Source organism: Crinia signifera, chromosome 19 (genome assembly GCF_055691185.1).
Source record: "Crinia signifera chromosome 19, ASM5569118v1, whole genome shotgun sequence".
NCBI classification, from domain to species: domain Eukaryota; kingdom Metazoa; phylum Chordata; class Amphibia; order Anura; family Myobatrachidae; genus Crinia; species Crinia signifera.
In genome coordinates this window covers 53,107,925-53,134,472 of record NC_139226.1, presented here as the reverse complement: position 1 = coordinate 53,134,472, position 26,548 = coordinate 53,107,925, and the positions used below count along the sequence as shown (strand labels likewise).

Below are 26,548 nucleotides of genomic sequence, written 5' to 3'. Positions count from 1 at the left end.
CAACCAGGAAGCACCAGCAGCTGGCAGCACGGATGCCACCAACGCAGATCAGGTCAGTATAGAGGACAGATGGGCACGGAGACCGCTCTGCACTCCATTCCTGACCGGAATGGCGGCTGCAGGGCTGTCTCCGTTATTTTCTGTGAGGTGTAAAGGCTGTGATTGATCCGTCGGTCCGACGGACCAATCACAGCCTTGGGGGCAGGTGGGGTGAGGTGGGGTGACCACCAGTGACCCCTTTACACCCGGTGGTGATTGGTGCTGTACTTAACAGCACCAATCACCACCGATCCCTGTGTTACCGAGCGACGTTATTCGCCGGTACACAGAAAACGCTGTAATTGGCTGTTCACATTTGAACAGCCAATCACAGCGATCGCCGATGGGGGGGGGGCATCGCTGCCCCCCCTGGGCAATGAGGGAAGATGTCTGCTGTCAGGGACAGCAGCCATCGTCCCTCTGTCACCGCGTCTATAGACGCGGTGACAGTTTACAGTCATGACGTACATTTATGCCATGTGTCGGGAAGTACATACCGACCATGACGTAAATGTACGTCAAATGTCGGGAAGGGGTTAATGCCCTTTTAAAAACAATGGAACCCAAAACATGACGGCTTTTCTAGAACATTGAACTCCAATCCCCTCAGTAATTTTAATCAGACCACACACAAGCCACACTGCCCAGATTGTAACATTGCACACATCCTATTGCACATATGACATTACCAGACACTTTTCATGGCTTTTTGAGCTGGCACCCATTTGACGACATATAGGGCAGGCATGTCCAAAGTCAGGTCTGGGGGCCAATTGCGGCACTTGCTGTCATTTCAAGTGGCCTCCAGCTGGAAGCGGGCAGAGCATCAGATGTGGGAAGCACAGCACAGGACACTAAAGGTGGGGCCCCGGCGAGCGCCTTTACCTTGCTGTCTGCTGCAGTGAGGATGTGCCGGCCGCCACAGTCAGATGTGTTTCGTGTCCTACCCCTGCTGCTGCGATCGTATATCACCATACTCCACAATCACAGTGACAGCAGTGTTTGGGGAGGGGGCAGCAAGGGGGAAGCTTGCTCCTGTAACATGCAGAGTGGAGGAGGGCAGCAGCAGGAGCCCAAGCATCTCCTGTCCTTGCAGTGCCTGCTTTGCCTCTCCTTCCTCTGGCTCACACAAGGGGCTGGGAAACATACAGAGAAGGGAGGGGGCAGAGTGGGGGACATACAGTAAATGGGAGTCATACAGTGAAGGAGGGTCTGGCTTGGGGACTTACATTGTATTGAGGCACTGATGGACATTAAGAGAAGGGGGCAGGCTGGGGGACAGAGTAAATGGGGTAGAGTGGGGGACCATTCTGATGTGATTAATGATTCAAAGAATGTCAGGCTGAATGGTCGGCCTCCACACATTTACACTTCACCAAATCTGGCCCTCCTCGCAAAAAGTTTGGACACCCCTGATATAGGGTCTGATTCAGGTGTGGATGAAGTTGCTATCACTGCTAACATGGAAGCAGTAATGTGGTAATGCAGCAGAAGGCACTAGTCATCCAAGCTGCATCCTAGGATGTAGCATCAGATCATTTGTAATACCAGAGGCTGGCTGTATAATCCATCCACTAAAGAGGCCAGGAAATCTCCATCATCTGACAAAGATCGAGGGGGACAGCCCCATCACAGGCAGAAATGGGGAGATGGAGGCCACCGCCACCCCCAAAAGTCCACAGACTGAGGGATACAGCATAACCATGCTTTGGGCAGCAGGGGCTGCCCAAAACAGCCACTGCGGCCACAGCCTCCACGGCCCTCCCCCAGAGTGGTCTGAAATGAAATAGCCTGCACTGTCCAGGCCGCACCCACAATACAGTCCGTCAAACCCCCCCCCCCCCCTCCCAAGGTCTATTTCCACCCCGTTGCTGCTGCCCCCATCACATCATCACCTTCACAACCTATACTGTTGTCATGGAGAGACCACAGTTTAAGTGCTCGAACATGCACGCACCGATATTTCGAAATCAGTGATGGGGTCTAAATTAGTGTTCTTTGTCCAGTGCTGAGTCACCGTATCTTACAGTACACCAGGAACCTTTGCATTCTGGTGGCAGGGCCAGTGCAAGGCACCGGAGCGCCCCAGGCAAGCCGGTGGCGGGGGGGGGGGCAGGCTGCATCCCTGCCAGGGGTGTCCCTGCAGTGCAGGAGCGGTCAGGGGTGTCCGTGCGGCAGTTGCAGCTTTATACACATGACGGCACCGCAGGTACCACTGCCGCACGGACACCCCTGACCGCAGGTACCACTGCCGCATGGACACCCCTGACCGCAGGTACCACTGCCGCACGGACACCCCTGACCGCTCCAGCAAGTTTTTTCCACAGCTCGCTGGGGGTGAGGGGCGAACTGCCGCCCTCCAGGTGCCGGCGCCCTAGGCAAATGCCTAGAGCTGCCTAGTGGTGGCGCCGGCCCTGTCTAGTGGAACTAATGCGTATTTCCCTCTAGTTTGTAAGCTTGCGTGCAGGGCCCTCATACCTTTGACTCTCTGTAAATGCCCAGTTTGATATATCACTGTCTCCTATTGTAAAGCGCAACGGAATATGCTGCACTATATAGAAACTGTTAATAAATAAAAATAAATAAATTAGAGATGTGCAGGTTCTGATTTACTCTGATTTCAAAGCAGGATCTTATTGGCTATCCCAAATCACATGACAGTTGTTCATAGTCAATAAGATCCTGCTATGAAATCAGAGTAAATCAGAGCCTGCACATCTCTAAAATAAATCCCATTCCAGTTTTCCATGATGTGCAAGAGGGAAGATCATTTGCAGGAGCTGGTAGTTATTACTACGACTGTGCAGTAATGCAAGCCATTTGCCTAGATGGGTTCTGTAGCAGTATGGTTAAATTGGCTAACAGGAATACTATAATGCTAATTAAAAAATAAGTGATGCTACTGCTACACAATGTAATAGGAAATAAATTAATTGCAGATAAGGCAATATAAATGATATCTTTGTACTAGTAAACAATAACGGTAAGTATGCCAAATGCTATTAATCATACTATACCTTGATTACCGAATACCTCATGCACAAGGATAAGAAAGAATGCCATTATGAAATACATTTTCCTAGCCATGACTGGAACTCTAAGCATCCAAGTGTGGTTATTTGCAAGTCTGCACCTTCTATATAAATTACAAATGTTACAGATTAACCATTAACTCGTAAGTAAAAGAACAAAATTTGTGTCAAAGGCCATGTTGGTTTAGGTTGACTCATCCTCTTTATTTTGATGTAGGACTTTTCCCACAGTGATAAATAAAACACGCAGTCCATCACACATGCCAATTAACGTAAAATACCTAACGGGAATACTCGTAAATAAACACATTTCTCAATGGCAACAGTTTTCAAGTTTTTGTGTGGCATTGGGTAAAAACTGGAACCGTCTGGATCCAGGAACACCAGACTGGATTCCGCCAGTAATCTTACCAGTTGTGGAAATAGTAGAATGCTTCCTCCTCCGTCCCTGTCTGAGGGGTGCAGGGCCACAAATAGGGGGGTGCTGTCCCGGGCCCCGGGAAAGGCCTGGGCAGCTCATTTTACACACCGCAAACCCCCCCCCCCCCCCCGGCTGCCTCCGCTGCGCTGAACAAAGCAGGTCCCGGATCGCAGGCTTGCGATCCAAGATGCTGGTGGCCAATTAAAATGCTGCACCGGCTTTTGAGTCAATCAGTGCTCGCGTACCGGCAGTCAGTGCTACATTTTAATAGGCCGCCGGCATCCTGACTTGAAGAGGCCTGCACTCTAGGAGTTTCGAGCTGCAGTTCAGCGGAAGAGGAGATGAGGGAGCAGGAGCTGGGTTACGGTAAGTCAAGTGAGTAGGAGGGGCCCGGGGCCCAGATTGATAATGAGTCCTGGGCCTCAAAATTCCTGATGGCAGTCCTGGAGGGGTGTCCCTTTCAGGGGGAGGTGTGTGACAGCAGTCAGTGGGGAGACAGGGAAAGAGAATAGGGGTTAAAGTGTGTGGGCGGGGGTGGAGTTCCACCACCTGTAATGGTGAGGGGAAACTAGTTCAACCTCCACCTTGGCTCTGGACAGTAATTCTAACAGAAAAGCATTATAATTAGCAGGGATGGTGCCAAAAACCCTATCATTGGCCCTAATGTTGAGAGGGGATGAATTAGGTTGCAGATGGGAATGAGTTCCACCACCTCTCTAGGACCACCCCAGAGAGAGAGATGACGGCCTCACAGTATGGTCCTGACCAGACCAACACATTTTTTTGAGCACATCCCCGGATACCCACTCCTGTTTTGTGGTGACTGAGGGGTAGATTTATTAAGCTCAGTGAAGTGATAAACTGTCTGGTTTTTATCACCGGCCAATCAGCTCTTACCTGTCATTTATCAAACCAAGCCTGTAGCTTCACAGGTAGGAGCTGATTGGTCGGTGATAAAAACCAGACAGTTTATCACTTCACCGAGTTTAATAAATCTACCCCTGTGTGCTTAGCAGCCTACGCATATTTCAACAGAATTTAGCAAGAATCCAAACATTAAACATTTGTATTGATGAGGAAAAAACAAATTCAGTTACTTTTTTCTTCGGTGCTACGTCTGCTGGATCTCTTTACATTGGCAAACTGTAAAACAACAATAGAGTTAAAATGTACTTAAGTTTTATATTTATGCTAATTTGTTTCTCAGTTCAATGTGTCAAATGAAAGTCAACTTTTTCTCTGCAGACTTTTCATATACTAAAGGTCCGTACACACTGGGTGACTATGCCCAGCGTGTATGGACAGCGATGATGTCAATCATCGCTGTGGGGAAAGCCGCTCAGTGCATACATGTTTCAGATCGTCATTCTTGGCGCAAAACAGCGCACACAATATTTGAAATGTCTGCTGGAAGGGACACCAGGAGTGGAGCAGGAGCGCGCTCTGCACTGCGCTCTGCTCCTCTCCCCATAGAAGCAGCTGCACCACTCTCCATCTCTCCCTGCAGCAGTGAAGGCTGGGCTGACCCTCATGTAAAAATTTACAGTAAGTGGCACTTTTGGGGGCATTGATTAAGGGACACTACTAGTGGCAGTATGTGGGGGTATTACGTATTGCATAATGTGTGGCATTATGTGTAAGGGGCATTACGGTGTGCAGCATCATGTGTAAGGGGCATTATGATGGGCAGCATTATGTGTAATGGGCAATTCAGTGTGCAGCATCATGTGTAATGGGTACTATGGTGTGCGGCATCATGTATAATGGGTACTATGGTGCGCAGCATCATGTGTAATGGGTACTATGGTGCGCAGCATCATGTGTAATGGGTACTATGGTGTGCTGCATCATGTGTAATGGGTACTATGGTGCGCAGCATCATGTGTAATGGGTACTGTGGTGTGCGGCATCATCTGTAATGGGTACTATGGTGTGCGGCATCATGTGTAATGGGTACTATGGTGTGCAGCATCATGTGTAATGTATACTATGGTGTGCGGCATCATCTGTAATGGGTACTATGGTGTGCAGCATCATGTGTAATGGGTACTATGGTGCGCAGCATCATGTGTAATGGGTACTGTGGTGTGCGGCATCATCTGTAATGGGTACTATGGTGTGCTGCATCATGTGTAATGGGTACTATGGTGTGCTGCATCATGTGTAATGGGTACTATGGTGCGCAGCATCATGTGTAATGGGTACTATGGTGTGCTGCATCATGTGTAATGGGTACTGTGGTGTGCGGCATCATCTGTAATGGGTACTATGGTGTGCGGCATCATGTGTAATGGGTACTATGGTGTGCAGCATCATGTGTAATGTATACTATGGTGTGCAGCATCATGTGTAATGGGTACTATGGTGCGCGGCATCATGTGTAATGGGTACTGTGGTGCGCGGCATCATGTGTAATGGGTACTATGGTGTGCGGCATCATGTATAATGGGTACTATGGTGTGCGGCATCATGTGTAATGGGTACTATGGTGTGCAGCATCATGTGTAATGGGTACTATGGTGTGCGGCATCATGTGTAATCGGTACTGTGGTGTGCAGCATCATGTGTAAGGGATGCTATGGTGCGCGGCATCATGTGTAATGGGTACTATGGTGTGCAGCATCATGTGTAATGGGTACTATGGTGTGCAGCATCATGTGTAATGTGTACTATGGTGCGCAGAATCATGTGTAAGGGGCAAGTGTACAGGGATCCACTTTTATGATTCATAATGTGTATAAGGGTATATGGTGTGGTACATTACACTGAAGGACACTCCCTTTTGAGTGACCACACCCCCTTTTCCAGAGTGTGGCCCTTGAATATTTACTGGAAGTGTTAATTGGCCCCCCACCTGAAATAATTGCCCAACTCTGCTCTAAGGGAATTGCTCATTGACAAGGTGGAGTGAGACAGCCGCTGCCCGGCTATCATTTCTTGGCAATGAGCAATTTCCTACCACCCTTGGTTATGAGCAATTCCCTACCCCCCTTGGTAATGAGCAAGTACCTCCCCCCCCCTTGGCAACAAGATATTCCCTCCCCCCCCCCTTGGCAACAAGCGATCCCCCCCCCCCCCCTGGCAACGAGCAATTTCACTCCCCCTCTGCAATGAGCATTTAACTCCCTCTTGCCAACAAGCATGTATTCCCCTTGGCAATGAGAATGAAGCCCCCTTGGCATCGAGCATGAAGCCACTAACATCAAGCAAGAACCCCCTAGCAATGAGCACGTAAGTGGCAGTTATGTGTCAAATATGTAATGGGCATTACAGTTTGTTATATATGTAATGGGCATCATGATGTGTGGCACAATGTGTAATGGTCAATATGGTGTGTGGCATTACAGCGTGTGGCTTTATGTGTAATGGGTATTACGGAGTCTGCTAAATGTGTAATGGGCGTTACGGTGTATGGTCTAAAAGTGATGCTACGCCTCCTTCCCATGAGGCCACACACCCTTTTTGGTCTGCGGCTCCGCCGCGCAAAGGTCCTCCCTACTTCTGTGTTTCGATTTGGGCCCACCCATTACCATGATTTTAGATTCGCCTATGCTCAGGAGGTGACCGTTACTCATACTCCTGTGTAATACTGGGCGTGGGCCATGCAGTCCTTATCACTGGGTGTGCGGGAGCAGTAGGTGCACTGCCCCGGCTAGTGATGATCTCTCTCCCAGGACTGCCAATCAAGGAGAATTGGGAAATACAGATATGATGCAGAGGCTGTTATCCTACACATTCAGCAACTATATACAGTACATGATGATATTGTTTTGGAGTCAGATAAATACATTTAACATAGATTATAAGCTCAGGTAGGCAGGATATTCATATATAATGCCTGTACTGTATATTATTTATCCTTTTATGTAAAAAAAAAATCTTTATTTATCCAAGACTTAAAATATTCCTATATCCATAAGTGCTAATGTGTAAACATGTTTAATCTACAGTATCAAAGGTCTAATTATGTATGTTTGTGCTTCATAGGCTCCTATATGCCTTGATGGACCAAATATGGGGCCTGATTCAGACCTGAAATGCTGCAATTTTTGTAAATTTACAAAACTATGCTGCACTGCAGGTGGGGCAGATGTAACATGTGCAGAGTTGTGCAAGTGTTGACAATGTGATAACCTGAAATGGTGAGGATACAGATGGTGTAGGTGTAAGCTGAAGAGCTCTCTGTAGTAGAGCCACCATCTCACTTCTTCCTTCAGTGGCACTGTTTGGCTCAGACCACACCTTGTCAGAGAGGCAAGGGTTCCCCATCCAGAAGCAGATAATGAGGGAGTCCGTTTGATATGTCTGGGTAGATATCGCAACTGGGTGGATTTAAATATCCCCGCCCAGTTGTGATGTCATTTTCAGGAGTCCCTGTGGGTAAATGACATGTTTGGTTGGTGATTTTGGTTCTTTTCAATGAATGTCAATATTTCAACATACCAGACTTGTACAGTTATGGTGCTGCATTCTCCAGGCTGGCATCTCTGAGATGTGTTTCTTGGCTGATTGTTTGTACACAGTGCACACACAAACCTGGCCGTTGACATTTTGTCTGCATTAGTTTAAAAAAATTCTAACCTCACGATTTTATCATTGCCATGGAAACTAGCCTTATGGATGACATCGGACTTACATTACCTGTACTGGAAGCATTTGGAAGCTGCTTTGAAAAGATGTGTGAGATATAGAATTGGAAACCATGATTGCAGTGTCATTTTGCCACTGTAAGGGTACATTGATGCATTGTTGATGTGGTTAATGTTTAAACATTGTGCCACACCTACTGGGTGGTCTACCTGAAGGCAGCCTCCAGGGGGGTTATTTACTAAGATAGTTCAATTTAAGATGAGATTAATCTACTTATTATTTTTTATCACCTTCTAGAAGATAATAGGTAGAATATGATTGGTTGCCTGTAGCAACATCCCATCTTTACTATAACTCCCATCTTAATAGATAAACCCCTAGGTATGGATATGGCACATCTGTTACCATTTATGTGTAAGAACCCACCTGTAAGGGAAAACTGTATGAAATTTGTTTAAACAGGCTTGAAGAAACAGTGGAAAAAATATACAGACACCTGGGTGTCTGTTTGGGGCGCCTGTATGAGTGGTTAGGCCTGCAGCAATCAAAAACAGGGATTGTCAGTCCCTAGATAACAAAGAAAAAAAGTGGGGGGAGATTGCGCAGGCAGTATCTGGTTAGGCTGCAGAATCTCTGTGAAAGGAACAAGCTTTCTTATGCAAGTGCATATGCTTTTCTAATTGATATGGGTATATATACCCCCACCCTGAGCCTGATAAAGCTACCTTGAAAAAGCTGCTCCTAAGCAGTGAAACGCGTTGGCTAAGGCAACCCAGCCACCCCCTCTCTTCATTGCTGTTGCTCCAGACACCACCTGGCAAAAGAAACCTACAAAAATACATCCATTAATTGGAGAACCAGACCGGGACACCTATCCATCAAACCACTGCTTAAGGTACCAACATCTGAAGGAATGCCACCTATCTAAGGTACCCGCACATGGTCTCAAGTGGAAATACAACTATACAGAGAATCCTTATCCAGGACTTATACCATCACAGTTCTGATTTGGAGGACACTCTGTAAAGGAATCCCTGTCCCAGGGTCTGGAGGACAATTCCACCGTCCCCTTCTCCTATCTCCTCTTGCCAGAGATTAAGGTGATATTATCTACCACTGGACACAGCTCTTTTTCAATTATTTGAATTTTTACCTTTTGATGCAATTGCACCACTTTTTAATACTGTATATCAAATGTTTAAATAAATTGTTATTATTACATTTTTACAAATCCTTGTTCTGTCCTTAATTGCGCAATCTCCCCCCACTTTTTTTCTTTGAAGAAACAGTGGGTTAATGTTGTTCTAGAAGTAGGACTGTAGGACCTTTCCCACAGTGATAAATAAAACACGCAGTCCATCACACATGCCAATTAACATAAAATACCTAACGGGAATACTCGTAAATAAACACATTTCTCAATGGCAACAGTTTTCAAGTTTTTGTGTGGCATTGGGTAAAAACTGGAACCGTCTGGATCCAGGAACACCAGACTGGATTCCGCCAGTAATCTTACCAGTTGTGGAAATAGTAGAATGCTTCCTCCTCCGTCCCTGTCTGAGGGGTGCAGGGCCACAAATAGGGGGATGCTGTCCTGGGCTCCGGAAAAGGCCTGGGCAGCTCATTTTACACACCGCAAACACCCGGCTGCCTCCGCTGCGCTGAACAAAGCAGGTCCCGGATCGCAGGCTTATTTAATCCAGGATGCTGGCGGCCAATTAAAATGCTGCACCGGCTTTTAAGTCAATCAGTGCTCGGGTACCGGCAGTCAGGGCTACATTTTAATAGGCCGCCGGCATCCTGACTTGAAGAGGCCTGCACTCCAGGAGTTTCGAGCTGCAGTTCAGCGGAAGAGGAGATGAGGGAGCAGGAACCGGGTTACGGTAAGTCAAGTGAGTAGGAGGGGCCCGGGGCCCAGATTGATAATGAGTCCTGGGCCTCAAAATTCCTGATGGCAGTCCTGGAGGGGTGTCCCTTTCAGGGGGAGGTGTGTGACAGCAGTCAGTGGGGAGACAGGGAAAGAGAATAGGGGTTAAAGTGTGTGGGCGGGGGTGGAGTTCCACCACCTGTAATGGTGAGGGGAAACTAGTTCAAACTCCACCTTGGCTCTGGACAGTAATTCTAACAGAAAAGCATTATAATTAGCAGGGATGGTGCCAAAAACCCTATCATTGGCCCTAATGGGGAGAGGGGATGAATTAGGTGGAAGATGGGAATGAGTTCCACCACCTCTCTAGGACCACCCCGGAGAGAGAGATGACGGCCTCACAGTATGGTCCTGACCAGACCTACATATTTTTTTGAGCACATCCCCGGATACCCACTCCTGTTTTGTGGTGACTGTGTGCTTAGCAGCCTACGCATATTTCAACAGAATTAAGCAAGAAGCCAAACATTAAACATTTGTATTGATGAGGAAAAAACAAATTCAGTTATTTTTTTCTTCTGTGCTACGTCTGCTGGATCTCTTTACATTGGCAAACTGTAAAACAGGGGTGGGGGACCTTTTTTGTGCCAAGGGCCATTTGTATGGGGAAAAAATCCTTTGGGGCTATATGTAAAAAATTCTGTTACAAATTGTCCTGCTGCAGCCGTCCCACGCTCTGGTGGCTGCCACTGAATAGGACTGACAGTCTCCGGCTGCTGTTGATTAAGAGGAATCTCGCAAGAACTACCAACCGCTCGTGAGAATTCCCCTGTACTTGACTCCCGGCAAAGCCGCTGGGTGGATGGGCGGCCCCCGGGCCTGAGGTTCCCCACCCCTGCTGTAAAACAACAATAGAGTTAAAATGTACTTACAGTATGTTTTATATTTATGCTAATTTTCTCAGTTCAATGTGTCAAATGAAAGTCAACTTTTTCTCTGCAGAATTGGAAACCATGATTGCAGTGTCATTTTGCCACTGTTAAGGGTACATTGATGCATTGTTGATGTGGTTAATGTTTAAACATTGTGCCACACCAACTGGGTGGTCTGCCTGAAGGCAGCCTCCAGGGGGGTTATTTACTAAGATAGTTCAATTTAAGATGAGATTAATCTACTTATTATTTTTTAACACCTTCTAGAAGATAATAGGTAGAATATGATTGGTTGCCTGTAGCAACATCCCATCTTTACTATAACTCCCATCTTAGTAGATAAACCCCTAGGTATGGGTATGGCACATCTGTTACCATTTATGTGTAAGAACCCACCTGTAAGGGAAAACTGTATGACATTTGTTTGTACAGGCTTGAAGAAACAGTGGGTTAATGTTGTTCTAGAAGTCGGGGGAGGGGTGGTAGGCAAGGTACCAGTGACGTGTGGTGATGGCAGAATACTCAACAGGCCAGGACTTCACGGAGGTCACTTCCCTTTACGGCATGGCAGGAACAGTCGAGCAGGGCCACCAGGGGCAGTAGAATGGGAGAGGGGAAAGCCGGATAAAAACGTCTCTTGTAGAAGCTTAATTTAAAGGGGGCTGCTGTGATTGGACAGCAGCTGGATCTGCTGTCCAATCACAGCAGCTCCTGTCAATGAAGCACTTCTAGAAGTGCAACTTTTACCAAATTTTTTTTTAATGGGCTTTTATAGCCCACAGATTAGCCCTGCCCTGCGACTTCATCCCCTTACATTTGCCAGTGGTAAACAGCACTTATCGGTGCCTCCCAAACTAATTTAAATGATATAAAATACTTATGACACAGAATATGTATCATCATAGATATATTCTTTGTATTAATTTAAACAAAATTACTTGGTGGTTACTTTATGTGCCAGGGGATAAAACTTATACCCTCCACTGCAGCCAGTACCCCAGTGCCTCCAACTGCACACTGCTGCTCCTGCCCAGCTAATGGTACCCAGAAGAGCTTACTAACTAGAGCAGGTGACAGGTTAAATATTGCATCCCACATCTGAATCGGCCATAATGTGGGTTGTTGCAAAACCAATAGGACATTACAAGTAGCAGATTATCAGAATAACTCTAATATTTAAAAGCAAAACCTTATCAAATACAGCCAAATACAGTAAAGTCAACAGCAAAGATGTACTGTAATAAGCATTACATGTCTAGTAATACTGGCTGAAGACAGCTGTGCAGAAATAAACTGTTGTGGCAGGACTTTTCTTTCCATATTATGGGCGAACAGTCCATTTAAGGATTGGGTCAGAGTATTATTGAGTTGAAATTAAATCCCTCCCAGTGTCTCCTGCAGGGTGTTTGGCAATTTTCTAGTTATCCTCGTTAATAACACTGAGGCAGCACGGACGGTGTAATGGTTAGCATTACTGCCTCACAGCACTGAGGTCATGGGTTCGATTCCCACTGTGGCTCCATCTGTGTGGAGTTTGTATATTCTCCCCGTACTTGCGTGGGTTTCCTCCCACAATCCAAAAATATACTGGGACTGATGTGAATGTTCAAATATTCGGTACTTGTTTAGTTTCACGGCGGCCGATATATCGGATGCGATATCGGCCAATCCGATGCGATTTTTTACATGTTCATAACCCCACTATCCACTAGTAATCTGCGCCCCCTACGCTCGCCACGCTTCGGGCTCGGTGGCTTGCTGCGCTCACCACACTATATAAAATCAACTCCAAGCGTAGTGGATAGTGGGGTTATGAACCGGGAAAAAAAACGGATCGCATCGGTTCGGTCGATATCGCACCCGATATATTGGCCGCCGTGAAACTAAACAAGTACCAAAAATTCGCTGTAAAGTGCTGCGGAATCTGTGTGCGCTATATAAGAAACTGTAAATAAATAAATAATGAATGTACAAGATGAGTGGTGGCATGTATCGCATCCATGATGCAATGTGTAGTACATCCTGGACAGATTTTCAAATTCAGGACACCTGCTTGTTGCAGACAATGTACAAGATGTACTGGGTTTCCTTTATTACAGAATACAATGGTATAGATCAGTGGTTCCCAACCACAGTCCTCAAGTACCACTAACAGCTCAGGTTTCCCAAGTCAACAAGCCGGTGCACTATGCACAAACTGTCACATTTTAAAAATCCACAGGTAACCTGGAAAATGTGAATTGTTGGGGGCACTTGAGGACTGGAGTTTGGAACCATTGGTATAGAGCACGCATGTCCACACTATGGCCCTCTAGCTGTTGTAAAACTACAATTCCCATCATGCCTTGCAACAGTTTTGCTATTAGGGAATGCTAAAACTATGGCAAGGCTTGCTGGGATGTGTAGTTTCACAACAGCAGGAGGGCCACAGTTTGGACATGCCTGGTAAAGAGTACACCTGCTGGTGGGAAAAAAACTTATGACAATTTTTTGGACGTCTCTGTACATCCTGGGTATCATCTGGCTAGTGAAGTGGAATCTAGATGGGGTTTGGTACCAGGGGCAAAATATCTCCATCAATCATCTAAATCCCACTCCACTAATGGCAGACACCGGACACACGTCTTACACCAACATAGCTGTCAAGGCCGCAGTTATCCACTAGCTGTTGTAAAACTACAATTCCCATCATGCCTTGCAACAGTTTTGCTATTAGGGAATGCTAAAACTATGGCAAGGCTTGCTGGGATGTGTAGTTTCACAACAGCAGGAGGGCCACAGTTTGGACATGCCTGGTAAAGAGTACACCTGCTGGTGGGAAAAAAACTTATGACAATTTTTTGGATGTCTCTGTACATCCTGGGTATCATCTGGCTAGTGAAGTGGAATCTAGATGGGGTTTGGTACCAGGGGCAAAATATCTCCATCAATCATCTAAATCCCACTCCACTAATGGCAGACACCGGACACACGTCTTACACCAACATAGCTGTCAAGGCCGCAGTTATCCACTTTGCCATAGGATAACTGCTGACGTACTTCATCACAAACGACTGTTGGACGGTAAGTTGCTTAGTGAAAGACATAGCGGTGTTCCGAATTCCCCTCTGGGATGATGAACGACTCCCAGTAGCAACAGCAGCAGCGGCAGTAGTAGGTATAGTAGATCCTGCAGGATCCTCTAAAGCACGGGTGTCAAACACAAGGCCCGTGGGCCAAATCCGGCCCGCCAGACCTCGTCATGTGGCCCGCGCGAGGAGATAGCACGCAGGGCAGTGTGTCCCAGCTCCTGCCTAGGCCACCTCCTCTCACCCACCCCACCTCGGCCGCCTTACCTGTTCCTCCACTGTCAGTGGCCATGTTCCTGTAGGCACATATGTATGCGGCTCCAGAAACATGGCCGCTGGCCTCCACGGCTACAAGGAGGAGGGCACGGCCGCCTGTTCCCTCTGATGCCCGTCAGTGACAGACACTGGGTGGGGACGTCATGATGATGACGCCGCCCGCCCATGCGTCTGTAGAGAAGTAGGAGCAGGCAGGGAAGCTGGACCGGGAGTCGGGGACAGTGTGGCCGCAGCAAGCAGTGAAGAAAAGCTGGAAGCCGCAGCAGCTGCAGGACAGACGGAGAAACAGTAAGTGAGGATGAGGATCACAATCACAATAAAAAAAATATATATATATCTGCTGTTTCCTGTATAATAATAATAATAATAATAATAATAATAATAATAATAATAATAATGCCATGACACCACAGGCTGCTCCTCCTGTATAATCATTTATGTGTCATGGCATTACTTTTATTATATTATACAGGGGGAGCAGTCTGTGGTGTCATGGCATTATTATTATACAGGGGGATCAGCCTGTGGTGTCATGGCATTCATTTTATATTATACAGGGGGAGCAGCCTGTGGTGTCATGGCATTATAATTATACAGGGGGACCTACAGATACAACCGGCCCTTTGAGGGTGACCAAACTGCTGATGCGGCCCCCGATGAATTTGAGTTTGACACCCCTGCTCTAAAGGAATCCCTGATAGAAAAGGAGTCAGGCATGCCGATGACATGGCCTGCAGGATTACCTCCAATCCGGATTGAGGAGGAAATTGTCAAGGAGTGACTTGCCGGTGTGGTTTTCAGGCGCTTGGATACAACAGGTTCGAGGGATTTACGTGTCCTTGGACTGCTTTTGGTTCTAGCCTAAACGGTGACTTATGAACAAACTTCAGGTGATGCAAAAGCGAGGATGTCCCTAGGTGGCCAACGGTATTACCCCTGCTTATTGCAGCTTTACATAAGCTACATATGGCGAGATAATTGTTGTCTGGATCTGGATAAAATAATTCCAGACTAAAGAGGTGGATTTTTTGGTCTTCTGCCCAGGCAGGACGATTTCCTTTTGCATCCCATGGACAACAAGTGTCTCGCCTGGTGCCTCATTTAAGCAAACCACATCACCATCAGCACCATCCTCCTCTTCAACTTCCTCCTCAGTGCCAGCTACATCAATATCCTCCTCCTGCTGTACATTGACACCTTAAATCTTAAAATCAGGAATTTTTCCTTCAAGTTAATGAACTTTGCCATTTAGGATTTTACATACCCTCTACGATGACATTGGGCATTGGCAGCTGATGTTGCTGGTATTTCATGTTCTAGGTCATGACTAGTGGCAGAAGCTTTAGCACTAGGAGGAAGTGGTTCTTGTTCTTTCACTATTTTATCCTCCAAATTTTGGTTTTTAGTTATCTTTCTGGAGCATCAGTGAACTGGACTTATGTAGCAGTATCACTGGACTTTAACAGTAGTGCCACTGGACTGGACTTATGTAGCAGTATCACTAGACTTTAACGGCAGTATTACTGGACTTATACAGCAGTGCCAATGCAGTTTAATGTCAGTGCCACTGGACTGGACTTATGCAGCAATATCACTGGACTGGACTTATGTAGCAGTATCACTGGACTTTAACGGCAGTATTACTGGACTTATGCAGCAGTAGCAATGGACTTTAACGTCAGTGCTACTGGACTGGACTTATGCAGCAATATCAATGGACTGGGCTATACACACAGTATCACTGAGCTGGACTATACACACAGTATCACTGGACTGTATCATACAGTACTTTCACTGGACTGGACTATACAGCAGTATCACGGGCAGTGGCAGTTCGTCTTGTGTACGCGCTACTAGCGATTTTTTATTTTGCAGATTGTGCGGATGCCTACATGGAATGAAGAGGACCAATCCACACCATAGGAGCTTGTAATTAGAATTTTCTTTTACAGTTACTCCATATGGATTTTCTACTGGACAAGGGTCTGATACCTTCATGTCAAGGTATGTAAGTATCAGTATGTATGGGCTCAGAATGTAATAACGTTTATTTTGCTCTGGTGTGTAAGTGTGTTTTTTTGGGCTATTGGCTCTGCTGTGGAACTAAGAGTCCCAGGCAGTGTGCCTATTAATGCCCCACATGCTGGGACTTGTGGTTCTCTAAGTCCCAGTATGCGGAGGAGGCTTGCTGGGACTCATAATTCCACAGCAGAACCCAATAGTTAATTCTATTTTTTACACAAATGGCATCAGCCCTGTGCCCACGGCCCTGGGATACCGGGGACAGCCCAGAGCTTCAAACCGGACGGGGTAAATCCTGGAGGGTGGGACCCCTCCAGGGTCCCTGCCTGGGCTGACCAGTCAGGGTGTGAATTCTTTGGCTGGGGGTACCAATATGAATAGTTTCACCAGCTGTGACATTACCCTGCTGGCTGGTTGGGTCCGGTGCTGGTTCGCAAAATACGGGGGACACCTACTCATTTTGTCACCCGTTATTTTGGTTAACAACTTCAAATGGTAACTTCCTGACAAAAAGTTTTCTATGTAATCCCCATTGCGAACAAGCTCCCAGGAGCAATTTGACACTTGTTGGGTTCTATCAGCCTGATCAGAGGTGCATGCCGTTCACGCTGTGTTTTCTCACATGAAAATAGAGAATGTTAGTTTAAGAATTTGCGTTGTGCACTACCATGTGACTGACTGAGCAAACCCTGCCAATGCCGACTTTTCTAATTTGAGCATTGCTCATGTGTGCTGGTGGATCTGATCTCTCCACCACCAATAAAATATTGGTTAAAACTTTGCCTGCTCAAGCTGCCCATGACTTATGCAGAGTCTCCCTTCTAACTTTCTTAAAATATAGCCACTGTGGCTACAGTGTTGTGAGAGAGCTCACAGGGAAATTCTTAATACCCATGGCACTCCCATAACTTGCCCAAGGCACCTTCTCTCTTTGCACTGACTTAGGTCACCCTCAACCTCCACACTGAGCCTTCCATGGATTGCAGAAGTCATCTCAAGTAATAGTGACATTGTGGACCTTATTCTAGTTGAATCGGACAGTTGCGTATTCCAGACGGGCACCGAGTGTTCTTAGCCCCGCCTACCGTACAGATTGTTCACACCGTCCGAATGCAGTAAGACGCCGAGCGAAAGGACGGCAAGTGGATGTTTCATGCGAACACCTCCCCCATCTGTGGGAACCACCCCCATTCTCCGATGGTCGCCGACCATCGAATGATGGACCGAGCGGTCAGGCAGCACCGAGTGCTCCAGACCACTCAGACAATTTTCCATATGAAAGCAGGGATATGGGCGAGCAGCTGATATCCGGTTATGTCAGATGTTCGCCCCACACACGTGCGTCACTGCCGTATTACCATACGTACGCCCAGCATTTTCATGGGAATGCCCATGAAACGTGGGGCATATACATATGGTAATGAGCCCAAACATCCCTTCATGCCCCTCTCCACCCCCTGCTCGGATGGTTCCGACCGATCGTTTTCTGCACGGACCTCACGCCGTGTTCGGACATGCGAGGCATTCGCACATGCGCAGAAACATGCCGTCGAACCGCACATGCAGCCGTCCGACTCAATCAGAATAAGGGCCGGTATGCACTGTGTACACCATCACACACTTTGGCTCACGTGGGCACATTAATGGTCTACTAGACTTTGCATGCTTGCATAGTTGTAGAAAATCGCTCAACTGTGCAAACATTGAAATTAAAGAGAAAAAAGGAAAGTGTGTCACTGTGTGGTGCACAGGAGGTGAATTTCACATAAAATGTAACCTTTATTGATTTCTTTAGAAAATGTTGCGAAATATTGACATAAAATATACACAAATTGACACGGACAAACGTATTAAAAAGGATACTCGATCCTCACACAGGGGTTCCCCCGCTGCACTATCTCCCTGAAATAAGTTGGTTCTTCTTAAACAGCACACGCTACTCAAAGTCTCTAAAACATATATATATATTTGGTCTATGCTTCGACCTGCTGAGATGTTTTAAGGTTGTTGTTCGGAAGAATCTACTCAGAACCTGTAATTTTAACAAGGATGTTTGTGGAAATTGATGCAGGCACGCATCTATCCATTAGGATCTTCAAGGGATCCAATTTTATAAATTGCACACCTTCCTTGAAAGGTCGACATCTGGAGTTCATAACAGTACTCATGGTCTTTGTACATATGGAACGTTACCCCTGATGAAGTCGATATCGACGAAACGTGTTGGGTTGTTTCCGTATATTTGTTGAACCGAATCATTGACTGCTTACAGATGAAAAAAGTGCTTTTATATTGTGTTTTATGAGAAAAATTTGTATTAAACCTGTTGAACAGTGATTTGTGCATTGTCACTACGGTTCTTCTCATTCGGTGGTGGAACTATATATCAGGGGTGCACTCTGTTCTTTTTCCTTTATATATATATATTTATATATATATATATATATATATATATATATGTATTTTGGCTGCAGCCTCCTCATGAACAATAATGATTTGTGGTTTATCATCAGTGGAGATTTAATGAGGGGTTTGCAGTGACGTGAGTAGGCACAATGGATTGGTACAATATCTGGCGGTGTGTACTGTTCCACAGCCCCAATTTGTGGGCGAGGGATGTGTACCGGCTCAGACTACTTCCCCGAGTCAGTGCAGCATACGGACTGTGTTTCCGATGCTGATCACCTGCCGCTCAGTGGGAGATCGTCAGCCGCGACCGCTATGCAGTGTTAAGCAGGGATCGTGGTGTACACGTATAACACCTCCGACAATTGTTTTTTTTCCCCCCGTTATTAAGGAGTTAGCTCTAATTCATTTAGGTTTAGGGAAATTACTATAAATTAACATTATCTTATGAATAATTAATTTAAAAACATATAAAGATTTTTTTTAAAAATGTATAAAAAATGTATAAAAAATTAGAACACAGTAGTTGATATCATACTTGCACATACGATTAAAATTAACACTATCACATTCACTTATAAAGAATAAAAAATTAAAAACCATTATTATTTTACAGGAAGTGATGTCACCAATCACCTCCTTTATATACCCCCACTGGGGCAGATGATAGCTCACTTGGTGTTTGGACACAGGAGAGCACACATCTCTAGGAGCCAAAAGGTAATCATTATCACCCACTATAGGATAATTTAACCCATTATTGAAGCACTTAATTAATTTATTTTTATCGGGTAGGTTATCATAGACCACGTTCTTAATCCTGTGTTCTTCAAGGAGATCACTTCTTGGAAATTTGAGGTATGATAGATAAAACTAATAAATATGTTAATATTAACACCTATAATGGTATCACCACACTAATTAGGAATTATCCAATTTATTCCACAGTTTATCCCCGATTATTATTTTTATAAGGGGACTACACCTCAAATACTAAAACCTGTTATCGATTAAGAGCATAATTTCTCACCTTAAGGTATGTATAATTATATTTAATTAACTGACCAGCCACAATATGGGATTTATTGGAAATTAAAAATTAATTAATCAATCTCCTTTCTTTAAGGTTTATTATTAGGTATTGAGAATACCCCAATTTATTCAATAGAATTACTACAAATCATAAATCGGGCATTGCCCATTGCCCTAAAAAGTCTTTATTAAAGTTTATCGATTATACATCAAGAAGACCGCCTATAAAGAATTGGAGGTATGACAAATGAATTATTGATCATTACGTTAACTTAAAGACCACTAGTGTACTCATCACACTAATTGGGAACTTTCTAAATTCATTTCACAGCGTATCCTTGAATATACCATAAGGGGACCACACCTCAATTATTTTAAATTTTACCACCTATTTAGAGCTTATTATCTCAACTAACGGTATGTTTATATCCACATTATTTTCCAATCAGCCATATTATGGGAGTTGTAAATTGATTAATCTCTATTTATTTGATGTATTATTAGGTGTTGTTATACCCTAAATATAATAGATGTTCTACAAAACTCATATCGGACACCGCATATTGCCTTAAAGATTCTTTCTAACCTAAGGGATATAAGTTATAATTCCACTACAGGTAATTATTGAATTACCACTCTATGATCAATTAAAACCCAATAAGAAAAATTGATCCTTAAGGGTTAATATACTTTATATATTCCAGCTCAAAAGTTTGAACTTATACTACTTATCAACAATAATATTGTCATAAAGGGACTTAACAAGGTATAGTACCCCAAACACTACTAGTTATCAACCAATTAGGCAACATAGGTAAACCCTGGTATTTACAGTTGTATTTATATCCTATTCTAGTTGACTATTTGAGTCTATAACCGGACCATCTACCACCACTACTATACAAAACTATTGATAAGAGACCTAAAAAGGTACAGTACCACCATATTTTATCTTACTATATGTGGCATAGTGTTGTTTTATAACACCAATCATCAACTTTTGGTGCAGAGTTTTTCTCATTCCCCCATTTATTCTTCTATGATGTAACTAAATACGTTCTGTCGGAATATGTTTCGGTCAAAATTATTTGCATCCTCTTGTCTCCTTCTGTTCTCCTCTTTCGTTCACCTCTAGATATGATTCTGAATAATGTGTACAACTGTATATACTTGTACTTGTCTTTCCTTATGTCTCATTATGTTATGTCATGTTATTTTAAAAAATAACATTATGTCATGTTATTTTAAGAAATGTTAAAATCATGTTCTACTTTTCGTAGATACACTACAATACCTTTTCACCCCTGATGAAGTCTCATAAAGAGACGAAACGCGTTGGGTAACCATTGACCACTATTGCGATCCATAAACCAAGAATTACATCTGTATCAGAAAAACCTTCTATAAAATGTTATAAGGTTTTTGTTTTAAATGTTTTAATAAATGTTTTTTACTTTAAAATTGTTTATGGTCCATCCAATATTGTAAGGAAAGACAGGAAATATCCTAATTAATATACAGGGCGCTATATAACACTTTTGGTTTGGATATTGGCTTTTCGATCTCTCTAGTAGGGGATCAAGTGTTATCAAGCGACCGACACAGCATAGCGCAAATTCTGGAGATATTGTACATTATATATATATATATATATATATATATATATATATGTTTTAGAGACTTTGAGTAGCGTGTGCTGTTTAAGAAGAACCAACTTATTTCAGGGAGATAGTGCAGCGGGGGAACCCCTGTGTGAGGATCGAGTATCCTTTTTAATACGTTTTTCCGTGTCAATTTGTGTATATTTTATGTCAATATTTCGCAACATTTTATAAAGAAATCAATAAAGGTTACATTTTATGTGAAATTCACCTCCTGTGCACCACACAGTGACACACTTTCCTTTTTACCTCTTTAATTGCCTTGTATTGTGTCCGTGGTAGCACCCCCTCCCGTAATTAATTGCAGTGATTATCCTATTAGAGGGGTTTCCTATCATATTTAATCAATACACCTTCAGTGCGACTGGCACATCTCTGTTTTTTGTGTGTGCAAACATTAAAATTACATCCACCTCATAATCCTTATTTCTATATTGAAATCCCGACACTCACACCAGGCTTACAGTAAGCCTAAAACCCAGGTTTTTCACGTCAACATGCATCAGCCCAGGCAGACTTGTGTCTTAAAGACATAGGGTGGGATGCGCTAACATCCTCCACCATACATCGCCACCACAGTGGTGGCCGCGGGGAGCGATCCCTGACAGATCCCTCAACCAGCACTGCAAAGAGAAGCTCATAGGCTTCTATAGGGTAACGCCAGCTTTTGCTGGCATTACTCTACATTGCGAAAAACCAATTTAGTGCATGGTGAAACCACTTTCCCTTTGGATCATCCCCCCCATAAGCCAGGTTGACAGTCTCAGGTCCATGTCCCTGCTTTCTAGCAAATGTTTACCAGTAATTACAACCAAGGAGTATAACCTGGCTTAGGTTTTGACCAGGGACAGTAGCGATTGGAGAGAGATAAATTAACAGCCAATCATCTCATAACTGCCACGTAACAGGCTGCATTCAAAAATTGACCGTAAGGAGCCAGTTGGCTGGTACTTTATTTCTGTCCACTTAATCTAAATCCAAGGACCCCCAAGTCAGTGGAAGACCTGGGTCTGGTTTAAAGGGTGATGACCCAAGTAATTCCCATGTGTGAAGGGAGGGTCAACCCATTCTTTGTGTTTCCCGGGTCCGAGCCGGTTGGGGCTTGGATTTTATGTCCGAAAGGCGGTTTAATAACCTTTCTCTGTGATAATAGTCTTCATTAACCCCATATTGCAAAAATCCCAACAGTTCGTCCTCTAAAAGGGAATTATACATTTATGTAGGACACAATTAGTGTGACTGGTGAGGTTCATCAATTAAAGGTGTTTATATGGATCAGTGATTCTTAAGTCATCACACTCTATACATGCTGATTATAACATTCCTCATGCACGGGAATATAAAGCTATGCTTTGTTGCTATGCCAACTGTCAGGTGCATTGACCATAGGAGTTGATGATTTTGATGTTGTCTATGACATGCATGATATCACCTCTTGATGTGTACAGGTCCATCTGGAGGCATATTAGGTTGTGTTATACATATGTAGCTGTAATAGAAATATAAGCAATGGACAATTTAATGTATATTTCTACAATTATTATCAGTTGTAAAACTCAAAATAATTTGTACATTGTTTACAGCTTTAGTGGTTGGAAAAAGGTCAGGATACATTTTTGCAAATCTATTTTAAAATGAACAGTGACTAAAGGGTGTTGCACGAGTGTGTGTGTCTGCAGCTGCGGGAAAAAGCATTGTGGCAGATGGTAGTGTTGCTTAGCAACCAAGAATGCTGGTACAGGACCACAGTTCTAGGTCTACAGCTTTAAGGTATATAGCTAACTGCTTCATTTGTGAGTTCGCTAGTGTGATACAGGAATGTGCTGTTTTAAGGTGCTTGTTTCAACAGTTGACTGAAGTCGCTTGCTTTGAATACCGGTCACAATAACATTCGAATGTAGCATGTTTAGGTAGAAATCAGCACTTTAAAATATTAGATGTACTGTAAATTAATAAGACATAATAAAAAAAAAAAAAGTGGAAAACTGTTAAATCAGGTCAAATAGCCCTTGTGTCAGGTCCCTGTCGATTTGGTTGTGCTGAGCATCTTTCACCCTCAAAATGTGCATTGTATTAGCATAAATAAAACAACTGGAAGCGTCAAAGCTACTTTGTTTGATTACCCTGATAAATTTGTGAATGAGATTGAGGTTGCCTACCCTCCTGAATTGCTGGGAGGCTCACGAAAATTGTGTCCTCCTCCCAGCCCCCCGACAAGGTTGAAAGTCTCCTGAAAACTCCTCCACAGCCCCTCAGAGCTGCTAAAACAAATTTGCAGCTCTTTGGGGAGGAGGCTTAAAATTATGGATATTTTGCATAATTTAGCCCCACCCCCTTTTTGCAGACTCGCAAATTGTGGGGCTTCTATTGACTGAGAGCGGGACTTGGTGACGTCAGCCTTGTCCCTGCCCCCTGGCCTGCAGCATTTGGTCTCCTCTCTGGGCTTCTCCCGGACAGGCACAATTAAAGGTCGGCAACCCTGGCTACGATGTAGTGTCAAAGGCTTTTTTTTCACACCAAGCAGCGGTTATAGTGGGGGGAACGGGTGGAACCCTGTAATGGTGAGGTGCAACTAGTTCCACCTCCACCTTGCACAGTACTTCTAATAGAAAACATTATAGTTTGTAGGGGGGTGTCAAAAATCACCTGACCCTGGCTCTGCCTAATGGGGAAGCGGGGGTGGTAATTCGGTGGCTGAGGGAAATAACTTCCACTCCCACCAATCCAAATCCATTGTGCTTCATCCAGAACTGGCCCTAGGCATAGGCAAGCTAGGCAATTGCCTAGGGCTTTTGCAATGCCTAGGGGCCGGCTCAACTTTAACAGTGGCGGTTTTGGGGGCACCTGTCAGACAGCGGCGCCAACTTTGCTTTTTTGCCACAGCTGAGCCGGCAGCGGTATCGCCTGAGTGCAGTCAGAGGCTCAGCAGCAGCTGTGCCAAAGTAGGGGGAAAGATGCTGCCTATCCTGCCCATAGCAATTAAGGCTGCTGGTTCTGGAGGGGGACAGGGCCAGTGCAAGGCACCGGAGCGCCCCAGGCGAGTCGGGGTGGGGGCGCCCTGGTGCCGGGGGGAGGGAGGTACCGGTGTAAAAAAATTGCTGCCCCGGCGTCCCTGCAGTGCTGGGGCGGTCAGGGGTGTCCGTGCCGTAGGGGTACCTGCGGCGCCGTCATGTGTATAAAGCTGGCTGCGGCCGGCGGTGTCCCTGTAGTGAATAGCAAATAACTAGCGCTTCCCGCGCCGCCGCGCGCATAGCGCTAGTTATTTGCTATTCACTACAGGGACCCCACCGACCGCAGCCAGCTTTATACACATGACGGCGCCGCAGGTACCCCTACGGCATGGACACCCCTGACCGCCCCAGCACTGCAGGGACGCCGGGGCAGCAATTTTTTTACACAGTTCGCTGGGAGTGAGGGGCGAACTGCCACCCTCCAGGTGCCGGCGCCCTAGGCAAATGCCTAGAGCTGCCTAGTGGTGGCGCCGGCCCTGGAGGGGGAGCTGCTGCACATAGCAGGGAAGTGGGCATTCTCTGGATGCCGAGACTCAGAAAGACAGATGCCTAGGACCCGCTTGAGAATGAGGAGGACAGCACAGGCTACATTTTAATAAGCTCCGCCCCCGATTGACACTAGTGTGCTGAGGTTACATGTCCTTGCTTTAACTCATTTGAAATTAGACTGCGCGGATGATAGCCGCAGCACACAGGACTGTCACTGTGTAAATGGCAGCTGTATCACCCACGACCACATACCACTACGGGTACTTTGATGGTACGAAACAAGGAAGAAGGGTGAGCAGTGCTGGGTTTCACCAAAAGTATAAATATACGCCATATATTAAGTAAATATATTTAATAAAAACAAAATATATATAAAAAAAACAGAAGATGCATTCACAAACATCAATATGAGCTTGAGACACTATTAAAATATATAATTTCCCAGAGATATTGGAATGATAAGACACACCCTTATTATGGTATTGGATGCTGGAGACTGAATTCAGTCGATGGTACAATATAGGCTCTTTTTGTTTGTGGGGGAGCAGGGCAGATAGGTATTGCCTGTATTGAGAAAAAGTTCCAGTATTATACCCAGCTTGGGGTGAGATAATAAGTTAGTAAATTTTCCCTTGAATGTCACTGCGATACAAATAAGACACATAGAATTTAATGGGAAATATACTATCTTACACCTGTCAGAGCATCTCAGTCACGCGGAATGTATCACGCTGTGTGGCGTATAAATGTAAAATGTATAAGGTAATATCTGTAAAGGACTTATATTATTGGATGCACATGTGCAGAATTCACACCTAACATGGGCTGGGTGTGGTATGTTTCTCCGACAGTCGGGATCCCGACAGTCATTATCCCGACGTCGGGATCCCGACAGTCATTATCCTGACGTCGGGAACCCAACTGCCCGGACTCAGACAGCATGGCCAGCGCAACAAAGCCCCGCTCACCACGCTGCGGGCACGGTGGCTCGCTACGTGAGCCACCTATTCTATTCTCCCTCTATGGGGGTCGTAGACCCCCATGAGGGAAAATAGCCGCCGGCCGTCGGGAACCCGGCCGTCGGTCTTTTAACAGTCGGGATCCCGACGTCGGGTTAATGACTGTCGGGATCCCGGCTGTCGGGACCCCGTCCGGCACCCACATGGGCTTCATTTTCAATGGCCATATTTAAATAAATATATGTATAGATGTGTCTGCTGGCCCTTTTGGTGTGAGTTGTTGCTGCCTGTATGTCCTACCTGTCATCAATACCAGAACCAGAGAATTTAAAGAAGAAAATGTACAGTAAGTTAGGATTCATTAAGGAAAAAGTGAAAACAAAATTGCCTGCATGTGATGAATAATCTTTAAATTGTGCAAACTGCCAGGGACCAGTGGGTGTGGTACAGGGTGGATACAAAATATTCACTAGGAATAGTCAGGCGCTTAACAGAGACTGTGTCCCCAAGAAAGCAGCTGCTCAGGTATGGGGGCAGTCACTTCCCACTCGAAAACAAGAAAAAGAAGGACACGCACAAGGCGAGTCGAGCAGCGCTTGTAATGATTGACAATACCAGATAATTGGAAAAGTATAACAATTTGGTACTTGTTTCCTAGCACGGCCACAATCGTGAGTAATCGTGTCCCTTAATTAAGGGACACGATTACCCATGATGGACCCGATTTCTTTTGAAATCAGGTC

The 26,548-nt window shown here is 45.0% G+C and overlaps 1 protein-coding gene and 1 long non-coding RNA gene across 5 annotated transcripts in view; one reads left to right on the top strand and one right to left on the bottom strand.

The window, feature by feature from the left end:
* The window catches only part of LOC146042541 (beta-2-glycoprotein 1-like), a 68,477-nt gene extending 65,318 nt beyond the window's left edge, over positions 1-3,159 (bottom strand). For 3 of the 4 annotated variants that reach the window (XM_083162599.1, XM_083162600.1, XM_083162597.1), the window contains exon 1: positions 3,057-3,159. In XM_083162599.1, coding sequence (XP_083018725.1) covers positions 3,057-3,144 — 88 coding nt within the window. In that variant the 5' untranslated portion in view covers positions 3,145-3,159. The remainder of the gene's footprint in view (positions 1-3,056) is intronic. The other variant, XM_083162598.1, reaches the window with a different exon arrangement.
* A 16,937-nt stretch (positions 3,160-20,096) lies between these two features.
* Positions 20,097-20,615, top strand: LOC146042258 (uncharacterized). Its single transcript, XR_014463814.1, has 3 exons — positions 20,097-20,302; positions 20,390-20,451; positions 20,542-20,615. It is a non-coding gene; the product is annotated as an uncharacterized LOC146042258 (long non-coding RNA).
* Positions 20,616-26,548: the final 5,933 nt, after the last annotated feature.